The sequence below is a fragment of the Genypterus blacodes genome, unplaced genomic scaffold (genome assembly GCF_046128005.1).
Source record: "Genypterus blacodes isolate CSIRO-AG114 ecotype Tasmania unplaced genomic scaffold, CSIRO-AGI_Gbla_v1 ptg000094l_1, whole genome shotgun sequence".
NCBI lineage: Eukaryota > Metazoa > Chordata > Actinopteri > Ophidiiformes > Ophidiidae > Genypterus > Genypterus blacodes.
In genome coordinates, this window is record NW_027466898.1 from 1,464,845 (window position 1) to 1,483,997 (window position 19,153).

General features: G+C 41.2%; 1 protein-coding gene across 4 annotated transcripts; it reads left to right on the forward strand.

The window, feature by feature from the left end:
* The first annotated feature begins 638 nt into the window (after positions 1-638).
* On the forward strand, positions 639-18,840 carry LOC143007872 (solute carrier family 41 member 1). Of its 4 annotated transcripts, none has more exons than XM_076159368.1 (11): positions 639-792; positions 1,325-1,640; positions 8,125-8,232; positions 8,773-8,844; positions 9,982-10,126; positions 11,035-11,181; positions 11,593-11,737; positions 11,856-11,935; positions 14,203-14,337; positions 14,935-15,083; positions 15,853-18,840. In XM_076159368.1, exons 2-11 carry the CDS (start codon positions 1,374-1,376, stop codon positions 16,024-16,026), a joined length of 1,422 nt encoding a protein of 473 aa, XP_076015483.1. In that variant the 5' UTR covers positions 639-792; positions 1,325-1,373; the 3' UTR covers positions 16,027-18,840. The 4 variants fall into 4 exon arrangements, with proteins under 4 accessions (XP_076015483.1, XP_076015482.1, XP_076015485.1 ...); XM_076159367.1 differs by having other exon boundaries at positions 639-676; XM_076159370.1 differs by lacking the exons at positions 639-792; positions 1,325-1,640 and adding an exon at positions 5,303-5,617.
* Positions 18,841-19,153: the final 313 nt, after the last annotated feature.

The following is a 19,153-nucleotide window of genomic DNA, read 5'->3' on the forward strand; positions in this document are numbered from 1 at the left end:
TTGGGCTCAGCTGTGGACCGACTTGGCCTCACAAGCTCTGAAGGCTAAGGTAAGGAGCAGAATAAAATCTCAACTCCAGATAGATCGACCTGTTTTATCTTCATTTGGGGTGTGTAGTGTGTGTCTGTGTGTGTTGACTGAGCATGCCTCTTTAGTTTCGGCAGACTTGAAGTTGCTCATAATAGTAACAGTGTGTTTACTTAGCTGGTTTCAGTCATTCTTGTCCCTTCTTAGCTCACAGCAAAGTAAGGAGGAGTTGAATTGTATCTGCTGCTGTTACAGCACCAAAAGTAATGTATTTGTTTTTCATTATCCCATTCATTACTACTTGTAGGTTTTGAGAGGTTTGGGCATGAATATAATGTTTTTGTATCTTCTGTTCGAAAAGCGTGTATACTGATTTCTCACCGTGGTGTTATCAGTAATGATGGTGCATAGTGATCAGTTTGTTAAAAGCTGCCAGTTTGTTTACTTTAACACTAACACACACGCCACTGAGTGTAATCAGTCCCTATGTAAAGCAGCTGCTCACGCTCTCCAGCAGGGGGCGGGGCTACACGCTGACACTTTTATACTCCAGTTTTGGTCCAATCAGAAATTGCCTCGTTGTGTAACCAATAGTTACCGGGGCACTTCTATTATGGGGTGTGCACATGGCAGCCTTTACTAGCAGAATGTATGACAACGGGAGATATTTATTCTTAGCTGATGCGTTGTCGTGACGCTCAGTTGATGGATTTGCAGACAAAGTCCGACATTACGCGATATTTCCGGGACTCTGCAGTCGATACTGTGTGTATACGTGTTTTTGCGTTGTTTTAATATCAGGATACTATCGATGATAGTCGATCTGCCAACAAGATGTAAACAGATACGCGGCTCAGTGTGCTGATTAGACGTTTTCCTTTCCAACCGGTTTTAATTAAAAACAAATTAGAGATAATGCAGAGGAATGCAATGTTTGATTTTTATCTATGTTTGTTTATCTCTTTCTCGTCGGCAAATATGCAGTAATAGGGTACATGAATATTGTCAGAAAGAATTTATAAAGTATGTTTTTAGTATTTAACATAGAAATGCACAGAGCTGCACTGCAGTTTAAAGATTTGTTGACAAGTGGTGATGTGGATCTTCTGTTTTCACTTAATCCCATCTGTGTGCGGCTTACTTGTTGGTTATTTCACATTTGACTTCTTTAGTGTGTCAGTGTACCTGTTGGTGACCATGTTTCTCATTCGGCAGTAGTAGTTAGTGTGATTCAAACAACAACTAATGCAAATCAAATGTCCCACTAAATTCACTGAATGTCTCCTGTCCTCCCCAGATTAATCCACCACCCTACTCATCCATCCACAACCATCAGCACTGACATAATGCCGGGCGATAATAAAACCCCACCACTGCCCCGTCAGAGGAAAAAGAAGAAGTCCCACAATAAGGAGAGAAGCCCTGTTAAGAGTTCCAGCCTGGGAGAAGGACAAGATGACCTTATCCTGCAGCCACCTCCTAAAAAGCCAGTGGAGAAGAAGCCTGAACCAGAGGAGGAGTCGTCCATAGCGATCTGTCTTCAGGTGGTCTTTCCTTACCTCCTGGCTGGGATGGGAATGGTCATGGCTGGCATGGTGTTGGATGGTGTCCAGGTAAGACCGCAGTGTTGACAGTGGGCATCAGATGTGTTTTTACTAGTTATGCAAGTTGGAAACATCATGGAATCCCAGTAGAGACCTGACATTACTGTGTATCGGCCACCGGCTATATTCAGACCTGGCTCCTTTGGGGATTATTCACTAACCTGCAGTGCCCCCCCCCCCCCCCCCTCCCATCAGGTATCTATGGATTAGATTAAATTCAAAAACAAAAATGCTAATTTGAGAGTTGGACATCTTTTTCTTTTGCAATTTGTTTTTATTGAAGCAGACATTGTACATGACATTGTGCATACAGGTATAGGATATTTTTGAGATAATTTTTTCCAAAGAAAGGGAGTGGACAGGGGGGGCTGTATCTTTATCTCTGCCAGGTGTCCCTGACATTTAGTTGGCACTCAGCTGTGATAAGAGAAATCAGACACAATGCTGTCTGCTTTATGATGAGCTGAGGTGTAGGGTACCTCTCTCTCTCTCTTAGTCTCTCCACACACACGCAGTCTGTCCTCATCTGTCCTCATGCAGCCTCTTCTTCTCCTCACTCAGTTTGTTCCTCATCAGTATTTTCTCCATTTCCTCTCTGCGTTACCCTCTTGTGGCAGGTGGAGTGGTATTAGACACGAGTTTGGCGAAGCTCTGTGAAACACAAGGACACGGAGAATAGCCTGAGTCTGAGGCGAGGGAGATAAGGAGGAGCACACACAGCAGCAATAAATATGCCTGATAGCACAGCCGGCAGGGTGGTTATATATTCTATAGTACTGTGGAGATGGGCCCCAAGTCTAAATGTTTGTCATCATTCTTGTTTTACCCTACATATCTGGCACTACTGCGTGATAATGCTGCATTTATGTACAACAATTCCAAATGTCTGTCTGGCATATAGGATACAGTAAAGTCATTTTGCACACGTTAACACATGTGCTTTTATCTCAGATCGTTATAACTTGCTGGATCACTTTAGGTGCTGTTCCAAACATCCTCACCATCAAACTATATTCTAAAATAACAGTGTAATTATCCAATCAGAGACCTTATCCAATGGACGTGTGCTCCCAAAACACGTCAGCAGTTTTATGTTATATGTGCTGGGAATGACCTAATGTGACAGATTTGTAGAGGTTAGTTGTAAAGTATGGATCATGTATGGAAATTATTGTTATATATTGTATCATTTTATACAGTCCACTGCCTCTGGTTTTATTACTTTATGACAGTTTCAATTTGTTTTTTATCTTGACAAGAGAGGAGGCTGTGACTTTGCAGTGCCACCAAGAAAGTAATTACTTCCTGATGGAAGTCAAATGTGCTCCTAAGTGGGAAACTGAACACAGGGGTTTGGATTCATCAGGAGAGCCAGATTGGGGTGAGATGTGAGCTAAATGCCTCCTGTCTGTATGCAAACCATCGTAGAATAATTTGTTTTTCTCTTTGCTTGTATGCTATATTCAGAATATTACTTCATCAAGTTATTTGTTGCCTTGAATTAGACTTGGTGCCTTTGATCACTCATCATCACCAACTCTGTAACACTGAATGAACCATTTTCTCTTGACTGTTCAAAAGAATACACCTGGGATAGTATAAGTAATCTTACTGAGCAAAGGGACCAACTGAGCCAAAGACTATGTTTACAAATAAATTATTTACTCATGGATTTGAGGAGATTGATTACTTTTGTCAGAAGGCAGTGTAGGTGAGATAAAGTCTTGCAAAATGGCAACAGAAACACATTTTGTGGATTTGTCTAGTGAGTCTTTTTGGTGTCTTTGGTGTCTTTTGATGTCCTGTCCTGTATTTTTTTTAAACGTGGCGTATTCCAAATGAACGGTGACCTTCAGTGAATGGCCAATGCCAGATTTGAAGATATACTAATAATTAATCACCAGAGAGCTACAAGATGGCTGAAAGTCTGCTCCATGTTTGCAGGGTTTGTGTTTATGATGAGATAAGACAACAAGCATGCGAGATGAGCCATGCAACTCCCCATCTTTATATTCAATGGCACCACCTACTGTTTAGAGGTGTGCGGTGTGGAAATAGGCGAGAATTATTTGCTTAAAGTTCAATCGATGGAAACACTGACAATTTGTGTTTGACCTTTGAAGGATTGGTGTGTGTTTTGCCCAAAACTGGCATTTTAAACCCAGCAGTGATTAGCGGCATAATTAGTGCACAGCTCAGCCTTAGTGGAGGAATACACTCTGGTCATCCATGTGGTTTTAAAGGGATACAAGCTCCTGTGATAGCAGAGCTGTACAACTATAGCACGTAGAATGGACATAAGGAGGGAAAGAAGTGATGGGAGAGAATGAGTCACGATACGGAGTCTGAGAGGGGGAAACGCAGCCGTAACGACAGCAGGGAGACGGGGTGGGGAAAAGAGATAGGACGCAGTGGAGGAAAATGTAGAATGAGAGGAAGACCTCGCGAGAAATAGTAAAAGAAAGAGAGGATCAGCTGCTAAAGCGGTCGTTTCCCTCATGTGAGGCAGTCGCAGACAGCCCTCCCTCCTCCTCTGCTACGTCACAGCGGAGCCGAGCGAAGAGAACAGGACTACCCTGATGGTGAGAGAGAGAGAGGGAGAGCAGACACAGACAGAAAGAAGCAGTCCAGCCTGCCAGATCCTGGCTCATGCCTTATTGCCAAGGAGGATCTTTTTCGTGTGTGTTTTCCTATTCACTCATTCATGTGGAGCGTTCCAGCGGGCTGAATTTAAAGAAGACTACAAGAACTCAGCCAAATAGATTCGACTGCTTCTAACTTCCAGGACCTTTTGGACTCATCATCTTTAGTTATTCAGCTGTCAGAGGCATCCCAGGCCTTTGGATGCTAACCAGTGTCCCTCACAGTGGGTGAAGAGGAGGATTAGAGTTTGTCAGATTTTCATTGCACTGGGTCAAGTGGATTACAGACTGGATCAAAGAGACTGAGGACTTCCTACAACAATCACCAAACTCAGCAGAAGGAACTCTTGCTGGATACTGAGCCCATCAGTGACATTGGGCCTACATACAAGAACTCCAGCCTACTAATACGTATTTGATTACTTCATGAATGAATTTCCTGTCACTGTTTATTTCTCATTAATAGCCTGCTGACGCTTGTATGTGAAGAGAGCGATGCTTGGTCTTTGAGCTTCATGGTAGACAAACGCTGCTCTTCAGGCTGATGTCAGTATGTCTGACCTCAGAGAACATTGTCACCTCTGAGTAAGAAAGAGTGTTGATGATTCTGTTCCCCACCGGTGCTGACAGCCAGATGCCTCATCACGACTCACTCACTGACTCACTCCACCGGGCCAACGAAGTCATGCTCTGCTGTTCTCAGTGTGATTCCTGTAAGACAAAAAAGTGAATCCATTCAACAAGGAAACATCAATTTTGAAGTCTTTTACTTCACTTTTGCCTCTTGATACCTGGCAACTGGATTACACCTGGATCAGTCAATCAGTTATTCAGTTTTCTAACCTTGTGCAAAGTCAAGACTGAGTCAAGAAATATGACATTTCCTTATTCTTCCTTTCTTTCGATTTGGCTCAGTCATTTATTCAACACAATCATCTCCTAGTTGAACTTGATTGATGTGCTCTTCAGCACTTACGCTCATTTTCTAGTCTGTTGCCTGTAATGTAGATGTAATCTGCTCTAGTCCAGTCAATTTGGACATTCCAGAAGTGCGTCTTTGACCTGGACTTGCTTCCCATACACTCAGACTGCTAACCATGGGATAACTATGCCTCAGCAATTTACCGTTTAAGAAAGACCTCAGTCAACATGGTGGTGACTCGTCTGGAGTTGGAGCTACGCTACCAGGGCAAGAAGCTGCGAGGTGTGACCTGGAAGTTGACGCGCTCAGAGCATGGTTTCCTACCAGAGAGCTCGTGGCTCATTGCCGCCCAGGTTATAGTGCCCTACCTGGTGTCAGGTCTTGGAATGGTCTCCGCTGGCATTGTTATGGACCTCATTCAGGTATGAGTACCCATGCTAGATGGGTATATGGATGAAGAGATGCACAGTTAAAGGTGTGAATGTATGTAACTGGTGATTTACAGCTGAATTTTAGAAGTACATCTACATAGATATAGATATTCAGGATGAATATCTAGAGTAGTACCTGCTGCAAATGTGCTATAAATCTGTATATAGAAACACATCATCAACCTGTCCTCCATTGCCCAATAGTTTGTAGACATGGGTGATAGCAAGATTGCAGCAGAGAGATTTCATGGCATAGTCAAAATGTGATCGCTAGAGCTCAAGATTGGCGACATCAGTGACCTCTCAACCTTAAGAGCCTTAGGGGTAATGAGTAGAACTGGTTCTGGGGGTGTTGGAATGGTTTCAGTTTGCATCATTTTCATATCTTAGACCAACCCTAACGAAATGCACAGGGTGCATCCTGTCTCTTGTCCAGTGACTGCAGGGATCAGCTGGATTAGCTCCCTGCAAACATACACTGGATAAGAGAGATTAGAGGATGGATGAATTTTTACCAGGCAGTCTCATCCACCTCCATGATGACTAGGCTCATGTTTGCAGCACAGATAAGTGTTTGCAATTATGGATAGATCATTCAATCAACAGAGACGGGATTTTGAGATTGAAGATGAAGAAGAATGTTTCTTTAACACAGGCGATGGATGGATGCATACAGGTGCATACACTTGTTTTTATTATCCCTGCGCCGTCTCTAATGACACTGCTGTGTTCTCTTCATCAACAGAATAAGCGCCCACCATTCTGAGCTTTTCAAATCAGATTTAGATGGGGGAGAGCGAGGAGAGCCTAAGGATAAAATTGAAGAATTAATTCAATAAGAGCTATAGTAGGAGGAGGATGAGCGGGAGGGAATGGAGAGGATTCAAACTGAATAAATTTGATAATACAGAGAGATAAAGACCTCAATAGTATACCCCGTAGTATTTTTCAATATTTGAGATGGCACTTATTCCCTTTTATGCTTTGTGGTCCATGCTGCTGTGCTAAATCCATTTGTGACCGCTACAACTGCTAACGGCTAATCTGGGTTGCTGGAGTGGGACCAGAACGGTTGCCAGCGACTTCTGTCATCAAAGAACCTAAAATGTTGGACAGACTATTCTAAAAGGTAACAATATTACTTCAGGGGAGACAGTGTTGTCTGTCCTGGTGTCTAGCCAATCAGACGCATGCAGCAGCAAGAGCTTTCGTACAGAAGTGGGCCACATCCCAAGATAGCCTCCCAACACGACAGCCGTCAGCTAGCCACCAGTCTAGAAGCTGAATGCAGTGAGTATAAATAGAAAGGCCCCCGTAGAAATGCCTTTTACGCTTCACTCCCATTCATCCCTCTGTCCCCCCAAATGGTCTTTAAGAATAGAATCCAGCTTATTGTTCTTGAAGTATTGTCCCACTTTTTTTCCTTCTTGGCAATGTATAGTCTGCTATCAAGTTCAGAGGTCATTGTTGATAAAGCCATGCCACAACTCTCCACATATTAACGTAGTAATTTAATTGAATTGGCCTGAAAAACAGACCTAGATTAGCTGTTATAAGTCATTTTTTGTCAAGAATGGTGTTCCTCGTGTACCTTGTCTTGTAAGCCAATTGAGCAATACTTCCTGTGAACAACAGTATCCTGATCATTCCAAGGAGGTTTTGTACTCCACATTTTTGCTTAATCAGAATCATACATTTCTGCACAATGTCTTCACTGTTTTTATAGTAGTCGGGACTTGTATGCTACTTGAACTCGTACAGCACCCAGTAGCCTCAGCAACCAGCAGTAGTTTTTTTTTCAGGCGCACCTGCAGGTAAGCATTGTTTGTGATGCAGTCAGCCAAATTGCAGTATTTAGACATAACTCCTCCATCATTGCTAAAATCTGGTCCCTTTTCCCAGCTATCATGTGTTTAACGATCATTTTCCTCCCTTTTCTCAGGCCCTTCAGTCAGCCCTTCCTCTCCTTTTTCATTTCCTCCCTTCTTCCTTGCCTCTGCACTGCATCTGTCTTGGCAGCATTGTTTTTTTCCCTGTACACATGCATCTGTTTTTGACAGCGAATCCATTGTGAGAGTGCCAACTGGAGATGTAGTCAGAAAATGCCAGGCAGACTCAGTGACCTGCATGTTTTCTGAACCCGTTGATCCTGAGTGGTACGGTGTGGCATCAGACAATGCTCAGAGATGTGGAAGTGAAAAAAGTAGGCTACTGGGTTAGTCTAGAATATATGATGTGCATCAGTGGGTCAAAAGATGGTTTAGCATCTGAAGATGGAATGTGTCTTGTGATGAAAGATGAAAGTATTAAAGTAGAAATGCACAAATCTCCTCAGTTGATTAGGTTGCTGATTACCAAACATGATCATGAGTGATTATAATGACAATGGTGGTTGAGTGTAATTATCTGTGTGTTTTGCTTTCATTTAGATAATTGTTTGCAACTCTGTGTGCCCATTTATGAGGTGTTTAATTTCCTCTGCCTGTTTTGTCTTCCAGCACTGGGAAGTCTTTAAGGTGATCACAGAGATTTTCATCCTGGTGCCTGCACTGGTTGGCCTCAAAGGAAACCTGGAGATGACACTGGCTGCTCGCCTCTCCACTGCCGTAAGAGGAACTTCACATTTAAGCTTGTTTGTAACCCTTTAAAGGTCTCAGCTGGAAAAGCAGATTTAAATATTTTTTACATCTATTTCCATAGTATGGTTTAAAATGGCTGATGGCAATGGAAAATGTATTTTGACACTAATATGTTTTTATTATCTTCAGTGAAATGAAAGCCATTTTTTTCATAAACGCTCCCAGTTCATTTACTGAACTTGGATAGTGTGTATGTGTTAAAGGGCCCTTTAAAGTAACTCGAAATGATGTCAGTGAGGCTAAATTATTTAACGTGCTGTTTTAACTCCCAAAACTCAGATCCACTGTAGCTGTTTCTGTCTGATTCTTTGGCTCAAGTTATGCTTGAGTGGTCATTCTAATGTGCTATGTAGTCTTCCATATTTCTATATCGTATCAACATATGGTATCAGCCGGCGTTTGCAAATACACATGCATCTGACAATTTTAAATTGTTAATCATACACTTATATATATATATATATATATAATATAATTGACACCTTTCTTTTTTGTCAATGTTTATAGTCCAACACAGGTCAAATGGATGACCCTGATAAGCAGTGGACCATGCTGTGCAGCAACCTGGCACTCATACAGGTAAAAACACTTTGTCATCTATCTACCTTATTGGGTTCTGCAACGTGTCTATATGTTTCTCTTCCAAATACTCAAGGATGGAACTTTGTCAGCACTGAGAAATCATATTAGAAACTCTGTTTGAACTGTAATCCTCTGCATTTTTAGTTATATACATTTTATGTGATTTGTATTTGTCTTCTAATGCTCAAATGCACATGCAGCTCTTGGTGAGTCAGCATAAATATAAACAAGCATTGATGTGTTAGCTCTGCACTTTCACAATTACAGGATGAAGACAGATAAGATAATAATTATAATGATCATGATCAGGACAATTGCTTGGTTCATCTCAATCATCCAGTAAAACATCTGGGAGGTTATCACAGTAATCACTGGATGAACGTCTTGACTGAAGACATTTCACTGTTCATCCAAAAGACCTTAGACTTTAGTTCAAACTAGTTTGGGGAAATGGTGCTTGCATTTATAGCCACGAGGCGGCCATAGGCACACTAGGGTCAAGTCTGTCCACTGTGGAATGCAAACGTAGTTGAGGATGGGGACTAAACATGTCCACATTATCACAAGATCCAGGTGAGAGGGCTGCAGATGGTTTGGGGGAAATGCTGGCCAGATGGTACTGTAAGGACCCAGAGGCAGGACTTAGCAACACACTTTTACTTGGACACACCACACAGCACAGACTGGCATCGGTTCAAATGGAAGCTTGCTAATTACTAGAGTCAGGCAGGTCTTTAAAGAAAGAGACTAAGATACAGAGCCCAAAAGGGGCAAGGCAGGATTTGCATTAGAGAACTGGTGGTAATGAGTAATATTCAGATGGGACGTGATAAATACCAGAGGACTGATGTTAGAGCATCCGCTTCCTCTTCCCTCCTTGCATTTACCTCTGTTGCAGACAGTGGGGTTTCACTGAAGAGCTGGCGCCTGATTTTCTCATTGATTGGACACAGAGGCTGTAAGGTCTTACTGCAGGCCAATAATTCATATGTAAGACAGGGAGATCAGATGGTTTGTACGAGGTGTAAAATGTCTTCAATCAAAATGTCAGTCCAGTCCACTTAACCTCCTTAACCATGTTTCACTCTGCAGTAGCTGAACCTTGTATATTGTACTCTGTCTCTTCATATGCAGGTTCAGGCCACGGTGGTGGGCTTCCTTGCAGCAGTGGCAGCAGTGTGTTTAGGGGCGATCTCAAGAGGAGGGATTGAACTTGACCAGGCAGCCGTCCTGTGTGCCAGCAGTATCATCACTGCCTTTGTAGCTGCTCTCTCCTTAGGTTAGTGACCTATCATACACTCTTGCATCTGCAGATGAATCAAACTGTCAAAGTAAATCATACCAGGGGAGTGTGAGGATTAGGCATTTGTGTTTTTGAACTTTGATCTTTGACTTAAACATACATCGTCAACATTTGCAGGGAACATCAATGTAAATTCAAATTGTAATCCTATTAAAGGCTTCTACAGATTTTGTCTGTTGCAGTCAAAAGTTAGCAATCATGAGAGAATCAAGATCAAAAGAAGAAAAAAGATAATTTTGGACTCATCTCTCTGTCTTATCTTGTACAGTGAGAGCTAATATGATCTGTGTTATTACATTTATTGCAGGAGGCAAATATGATTAGAATGATGATGTGCATAGACGAGTGGGTGTATTTTAATCCCAAGTTTTATGGTTATGTTTTGAATTTCCGTGCCGTTTTTCCACAGTTGCCATGCCTCTGAGTGTGGGCATGGCTCACTCTTAGCCTTATATTGTAAAATAAAATTGTCAGGATAGTCATTGTCTGAGCAGTCTGCTCTATAGACAGAGTTACTGGATGTGAGGAAATGATATCTGCACAGTCCACCATTTATGATGAACATGTTGTAGTGTTCAGTAGCTTGACAGCTGAGGAAGTAAACTGGATCAGCTTCTGTTTTCACTAAGGTCTGGAATCAGGACCCAGTGGGAACTTTAAACAGCTGCGGGTGTGAGGGATTCATTTTCAATAAGATTGCTTCCCTGCCATTTTTCTTCTTTCAACTGTCTTTTTCATGCTTCATTTATCAACCTACCACTCTTGAAGGCAAATTATATTCAACTTACTTGGTACACAATAAAGTAGATATTCAATACAAGCTTCCGTCTGTTTTATAGTTTGTGTCAAGTTTAACCTTGATTGACTCTTTGCTCCTCCTTTAGGCTTGGTAATGATTGGTGTGATCGTCGGATCCAGGAAGGTGGGAATCAACCCTGACAACGTGGCCACGCCCATCGCTGCCAGTCTGGGCGATTTGATCACCTTGTCCCTGCTGGCCGGGGTCAGCACAGCGCTTTATGGATACATAGGTGAGGAAAGGAGAGGAGAAAGAAGAGGCCAGTGGGGTCATGAGTGTATGATTGTCTATCTGCACGTTGGTTGCATAACCTTGTTTGGATTAAGAATGTTGGATAATAGTATAATATGTGTAAATAACTGTGATTGAGCACCATTGTCTTGTTTTGCATAAAAGGCAGACATTTTTTAATCTATCACACTAATCCACAGAACACAAGGTGGCAGCAAAAGTCTGCTTTGTGTGTGTGTGTGTGTATGTGATAGGAAGGATGGCTTGACTCTTTTGTAGGATTAATATAGTCCTACATGCTTCTGCTGCCATGCGTGCAAGTCTTCTGGCTTTCTATTTGTGTGTTTGTAAGTGTTTGTATTATAATCTTTGATCTTTTCCTCACTGCTGTTTCCTTTTTCTACCCAAACAGACATCTGGTATCTTTCCCCTCTGGTGTGTGTGGTCTTCCTGGCTCTGATCCCAGTGTGGGTAGTAGTGGCTCGACGGAGTCCTCAGATTAGGGAGGTTCTCCGCTCTGGATGGCAGCCTGTGATAGTAGCCATGTCGATTAGCAGGTACTCTCTCACACACACATACACACACACACACACACACACACACACATACACACTTGACTCATCCATTAGTCAATTTAATATAATGAATTGGCACTGGGTTGTCTGTTCTCTTTAGCTTTGGAGGCCTTATACTGGACAAGACTGTGAGCGATCCCAACTTTGCGGGCATGGCTGTCTTCACACCGGTCATAAATGGTAAGCAGACTTGTGTTTCTGCCATTTAATTGGTTGGTTTTCCTCCAGTGTGACTTGCAGGGGCATAAATTAAGCTTCATTTGAAGTTGTAACATGAAGGACCATGAAAGTTTTATTGTGCTGAGCACTGTGAAGTTGTTTTTGGGCAAACACATGCTGCTCTTCACTGTGAGGCAGTTGCGAGCACAGTAGTAATGCTTTCCACACATATTCAGTGAACCCCCTCTCCAAACAACAGTACGTTCAAGGATTTCCTAACATCAGTAAGTCAAACACTGTAAAGCGTTGTGTAAAGAGTTACTCAAAGCTAAAACAGACCCTGCTCTGGAGTCAACAGGTCCCAATTTTCATATATACATCCAAAAGAAGCTGACAGTCTTTTTTACATGTGCTTATAAGGTAATTATAGAACTCTGGAGTCTAAATCAGAGTATTCAGCCTTGGTGGAGGTATACACTGTGCCATATTGTTAAGAGTGCATTGAAGAAACAAAAACTATAGAATGATTAAACTGGATTAATAGATTGATTTTGTCTATGGAAACCCATTAACTCAAACAAGTTCAATCGTCAATAAAACCGAAGAGGCCAGAGAGGAGAGCATGGGGATGTTGAGTGATTGAATCAAAAATTAAATCTTGTTGTTTTGGCATTGAAGTGACGCATGAAGGGATCTACTGCGAAGTAAGAGAGCAGTTGATATAAACCCCACATGGTACACACCCAGTGTATTAACGCGACTAACAAGGCATTTAATAACCACACATGGTACATTACAGATCATTTGCTAATTCATTAAATCTCTGCCTCTATTCCTCAATCTGTCTGCTGTTCATTTTTCTCCATCTCCATTTCTCTCTCTGTCTGCCTTTCCTAAATCCTTTATTCGCCAGTCTGGTTTGAATTTCCTATCATCTCGAGTCCACCTTCTCATAAAAGAACCCGCATTGAAGTAAATAATTATAATGCAATGAGGCACAGATATTCCTTGTCACCACCAAATTAAAAATGGGCTGGGTGTAGCATTTTGCATAAATGCGACTTTGTACCATGGATGAAAGGCTCAACTCAACACATCCCAGACTCACATGTCCACAGAGACACAGGGCGAGTTGACCCAGCATCTTAAAAAGTAGAAGAAAAAGGTTTATCACTTGCCATTTTGTGAGCACATCACCTGTTCTCTGTGTCTTTCAGGGGTTAAATTCTTACCAAGACTTCTATGACGTTGATATACTTGAATGAGAGCTCTATTAATAGTAATGTGCATGGTAAACTAAGTAAGATCAGGTAACCTCTAGTAGTTCTTTCAAAGATTTTGCAGGATTATTTAGGTAGCACATTTAGGTAGTTCATTATAACTATGATTTGTTTTGTGTTTGCTGTAGCAAAATCCACTCTGAAGTCAACTTTCTATTAACTTGACAGTCCGTAGTTGACAGAGATGAAAAATGTCAACGGATACAACAGCCAAGCTCATTACTGTCTGTCACAATTTCTCCACAGGAAAGTACTTCTGGCGAAGTGTAAAATAAAAACTAAACAGGAGGAAAAAAAGGAGAAAGTACAGGTGGAGTAAACAGCTGTAAGAGAGTGATTTACATCTGTAAAAGAAGAAAGTAAAATCTTACGATACTTCAACCGACAATGCAGTACTTCAGTAAATGTACTTAGTTACGTCACTCTGTACCCAAAATCACTTAATGGGTTTCACACAAGTGGAGTCACATTTCACTGTTGGAACCACTCAGCAGCATCTGGTTGATCTTCTTTCCATGCAGTGTTGCTGCTCTGGTGCGTTTGTGAGCTACTGAGTGGAATTTGATATTAATTTTATTTTTTTTTTTTTCTTCAATGAAGTGACTCCTCTGTGCAGGGTTTAGCTGTATTCCACTCAGTAAATCCCATCCAGATCCTCACTGAGCCAGACTTGTCGCATTACTTTTCATAATTCGTGGGCAAACGCATTGAAGATCAAGCGTTGCTGTCCCTCTTGGAAAAGAACATTCTGTTTCCCTTAAGTATGATAACAAAATCAATATCAAAGTAACAAATCAGTGTGACAGTGGAAACGATCATTCTCACACACATGCACACAATGTTCTTTTTGTAGAAATAAACCTGCAACCACTGAATGAAAGTGTTGTGGATCATTCTACTAATGTGAAAAAGCTGCAGGCAATATTCCACCCCTCTATTCATACACACACTTTTGCTAATCTGCTCTGTCAGTCAGTCAATCAGTCTGTCCTTTTGTCCTCTGTCTAGGTGTGGGTGGCAACTTGGTGGCCATCCAGGCCAGCAGGATCTCTACCTACCTTCACTTCTGGAGCATCCCAGGAGTGCTGCCCTATAAGATGAGGCAGCATTGGCCCAATCCCTGCATCACCTTCTTCTCCTCAGGTAACACACGCAGTGCAAGGCATGTACAGGGAATTGCTCTTACATTGCTTTAATATGTAAGTGTTTGCAAAATTTGTTGTTTGGAGTGAATTTTGTAGACTTAATTTTCCTTCCGTAATGCTACAAGGGAAGTCCCCATGGAAAGTATTATATTGTCCCTTTAATGGAAGCCAAAGTACAGAACTGATCCAGGCATATTACTTCCAACATATTTGTGGACATAGAACTGAAATTATTTTCCCAAACCTCTTTAACAAATTGTTGTGCTTTCTGAAGTAGATGAGACTCATAAGTAATTGTAAGGGAGGATCCGTCACCGTCTGCAAAAGCCCCACAAAATATTGATGAATGGTGGTGAAACATCTATGGATATGACTTCTGCTGACCAAAGTGACCTCATCCTGCATTTACACTCCAAATGATGGGATATCCTGAGTGGGATATCCTGTTAAAAGCCTTATAGGACCTGAGGGGATGGACATACGTAGATAACTGGAAGCACTTGGAACCTTCTTTTTTTTTTTTAAATGTGACAACAATGTCCTTAGGTTGACAGTTTGCCTCTGATGAACGCATGGCTTCTTCTTTGTGTCTCAGGGGTAAACTCCAAGTCAGCACGGGTCCTGCTGCTGCTGGTTGTCCCTGGTCACCTGGTCTTCCTTTACGCCATCTCTCTGCTGCAGGGAGAGGAGGCACCAATCAGTATAGCCTTCACCACCTGCTACCTATGTGCTGCTCTCTTACAGGTAAAGAACAATGCAGTTTGACACACACACAAACACACACACACACACACACACACACACACACACACACACACACACACACAGGCGCATAATCTTTGGGAACGTTTCAATTTCAGTGTTGGCTGCCATTGATGAATAACAGAATGGTTCTACTAAATCTTGATGGCCCTCATTTGGTTGTGCAAACATTCAAATAAGTTTCATGTGACATACAAATTGAGGACAGTAGCTCTTCAGGAAACCAGCTGTCAGATGATTCTCCATAATAGAGTGTAGGGCTGGATAAATAAAACAGTGCCACCTGCAACCTAGCCAAGAAAGAACCTGTGCCAGTCTGTGTTTCAGCGTCTAGGTGAGGAAGAAGGTTTGTTCCAGACCAAAATCAACAGCACACAGCATTTGTGCACGGTTACCTTTCTGACCTCGTCTACAATGTGATCTCTTAGTGTTTGAGGAAACCTGAGAATCATCCTAAGATTTGAAGACGTGTTGAAGATCATTTACAACAAACAGAGGAAGACGTAGAAGGGTGTTAATTAGATATTTTGGTCTGGGCTGTGGCACATTCTGTTGAGGAATCTGGTCTGGTTTGCTTCTAGACTGTATACGCATTGTTTTCCCACTAGCGGTAAAATCTAACATTGCAACATTTTGTCTCAGATTAGCCTGTGGATATCCATTGTCCATAGAGGATTGATACCGTTCACCTCTAGCATCACTCTCAACTATTACTTTATAAAATGTAATGCCGTATATGTTCTCCATCCAGGTGAGCATCCTCCTTTACGTTGCGGACCTGATTGTCCGCATGATGTGGAGACGAAGTCTAGACCCTGACAACTTCTCCATTCCCTACCTGACCGCTCTGGGAGACCTGTTGGGCACCGGCTTCCTGGCCCTCTGCTTCCGCTCTGTCTCACTGATTCATGGTTTAGGTCTCTGAAACAAGTTACTGTGAACTCTTAACCAGCCACTGTCTCGCCGCACCAATTTCAATATTGGATTTATAGAGAGATGCTATAGATCTTGCAAAAATAAATAAATTCCTGAGCCTCATCGTTAGGACAGCTTATACCAAGAAATCTGGACTCGCCACAAATTCGGTACAATACAAAACAGTTGAGGAGACAGCACGGGTTACATATACCTTCATTTCTTCTGCTTAAGGGCAAACAGGCCTTAGAGAATTTAAAAGCGATTCTCTGTCAATTGCATCTATTGATTTGCACAAAATATTATCATTCCTCTTTATCTGTGTTTTGGCTTTTCCTGGGCTCACTTGTCAATGTCTCTAAGCTCGCTTTTTTTTTTTTTGTTTGTTTGTTTGTTTGCCTGAGCGGCGCAAAATATAGCACCATCAGCTTACAACTGACTGTGGCAGCAAGGCAACACAATCATTCAAATTTGTGGAATGTGAACAACATATTTGAAGTTGTAGACCAGACAGGCTTAAAGTAGTCTGTGGTTGAGCTTGACTTGATTCATTGTGGAAGTTCTGGATGTTGGAAAATGTGATATTTTGTCTGCAAATCAGGTCTGTGCATGTATCATAGGGAAATGTTTGTTGTCATCACATGAAAACCCTGTAATTCAATTGTTCTCCATGCATTGTTTATACACTTTAAGAGTTTAATAAGTCTACAATTTCACCATCATACCCCCTGTGCTTTTTGCACAGTTCAGCAGTTTTGCAAAGAGGAGGCTGAGTCAATAATCTCTATTTCTGTAAACACTACACCCTTGCCAAGCCTATGCAGGTGTTAGACGGATTTGAACCAAATCTTAGATAACTCTTTTTGCCAGTGTCCAAAATAATTTTTAACTTTTCGAGGTGGCTCGGTAACAGAGAGAGGACAAACAGATGGGATGGGATAATTGTTATTTCCATTGTACGACACACGTGGCGTGGCAGTGGAGTGGAAATGGACAGATCTGGCACTTAACACACCAACGTTGCCAGATCCAACCAAACCTGCAACAATCAGTTTAATGGAGAAACAGTCGAGGAAAGATCCACCACAAAAACACACCACTGCACCTAAAACATATTAACTTTACAGATAATAAGTCTCATCACGTGGTTGCTGTCAACGTTGTGTCACATGTACCTGTTTCAATGTGACTATAAGAAGAGGTTTGACTGTGGGGGGATTGATGATGTTGGCTGTTTTGGATAAGAATTAATCACAACTTGGTGCAGAAAGTAAATTGTATTCTTTTGAACCAAAATTCACTTAAAGGCATTGTTCCTCTCTACTGCAAAGCCCTGAAAAACTTCTACAGCTCTCAGAATCTGTTAACCTGTCTCATTATTTAGCTTCAAGTTCAGTTTTTGGTGTATTTTGTCCTGCCACACATCTAAAATCTGATAGCAATTTCATGGTGGTTTGATAAATACAGATTTGATTTTTCTGTTCTTTTTATAATTTGACATCATGTGTATTTGACACTAACAGTCCCTTTATTGTGAGAGCTCACAAAGCCTTACTGTTCATCCTGACGTGGTCAAAACCTTAAAACCTCATTGATACAGCAGTGATTGCATATGTTTGCACATGGACTTAACAGTAATTTAATGCACCTTTAAAGTCATTTTACGCACATTTGTACCATGTATCTGCATAGCAAATTAATAAGGGAAATATTATGGATAAAAAAAGACGTACACTTGTTAACATTGCTACTGTATATCCTGGTAACTTATTTCTTGCTATGTGTCCAAAATAACAGGAATTCTCATGTTCTGTGTGTTCTTGCTGTTGGGTATTACTGGTTGCAACTATTTTGAGAGAAAATCCTTAATAACACAATAAATGGGTGTCACACAATCATAAAACATGGAGGGGCTTCATTCTTCATCTTACATACAACACAGTCCAGACTTTAAACAGCAGCAATATATGGTTGTGTTCACATGCTCTCTGCAACAAATCTGTAATTATCGGGGGCATTCACTTATAAAAATGCCCAGATAGAAAATATTTGCTTTTATGAGAACAAACTACAGAAGAAGTGGCTTTAAAAAATAGATGAAAATGTGTCTCAGTAAATGCTCTATCATCTAAAATCATTGTAACTGGCAGTTATTTGAAACCTCTGTAGTAGATCTTCAGCCATGGGGATGTATATGGATGTATTTCTGGTCATCATAGCTGTCCTTGCAGTAGTCACAGCGTATAGTCCCTTGTGCTTTGATAAAAGCTTGTATTGTGACGCTGTTACACAGTAGTTTCTACACTACAGACTAATAAGATATAGACACGTATAATTTGATTTTGCAAAAGCTAGTCTCACTTAATCTTCTGAGGTATCTGTGTTAGTGTGACACTGAGAATGATCCCTCAGCACAGCTTGCCTTATGTCTGCACACGTGTTCATTATGCTGCCTCTCAGAACAACACATCAGAACACAAATTTGTCCTTTTTCCTGAAATATGTTGGTGTTAAAGTTTGCCTTGAAAACAGTTCAAGTTAGCTGTGTCTTATTTACCACGTCAGTGTCAAAAATTGGTAGGTTTGTTTAAAATATCACAATTAATTTGTTTTAAATGTTAACACTGCCACACAGAAACTTCTTAATGATCTTAATGAATGTGTACTATACTTTGAAAAAGCTTTTTTTTCACCTGAGCCTCCACGCTGTTATGTCTTATATGTGTGTCTGTACAGATGAATAGTGGAATCAAAAACATGACAAATCTACTGAGTGTTTAAGTGATGTTGTGGCAATGAACAGTTCTATTTTAATAAAAAGCAAGTGGAATGAAATAAGATTTGTGTTTGTCATGATTTTAGCCAATTTGTGGGGAAAAACTATGAAATTAGTTAATTTACAAATTGTTAAATGTTTTAAATGGCCGGGAATTAGCTTTTTTACACAGTCATTGCCACTTTTGTTTGAGCTTTACAGTATAATGCGTTACTCCATCTCCTTGAGTACTTGAAAATGACAAGTTAAGACATGTCTGTATTTTTAGAAACATCACTACTGCAGCCTCGTTCATCCCAACCATGTGACTGGCCCTAAGTTGCAGACTGGGAAGTGAAACAAGGTCATCTTTGTTTAGTTT

Coding starts and splice junctions, on each gene's coding strand:
- LOC143007872 (XM_076159367.1), top strand. CDS start 654: ATGGCAGCCTTTACTAGCAGAAT. Junction 1,641..8,124: donor TGGTGTTGGATGGTGTCCAG/GTAAGACCGCAG, acceptor TTTGTCTTCCAG/CACTGGGAAGTCTTTAAGGT. Junction 8,845..9,981: donor GCAACCTGGCACTCATACAG/GTAAAAACACTT, acceptor CTTCATATGCAG/GTTCAGGCCACGGTGGTGGG.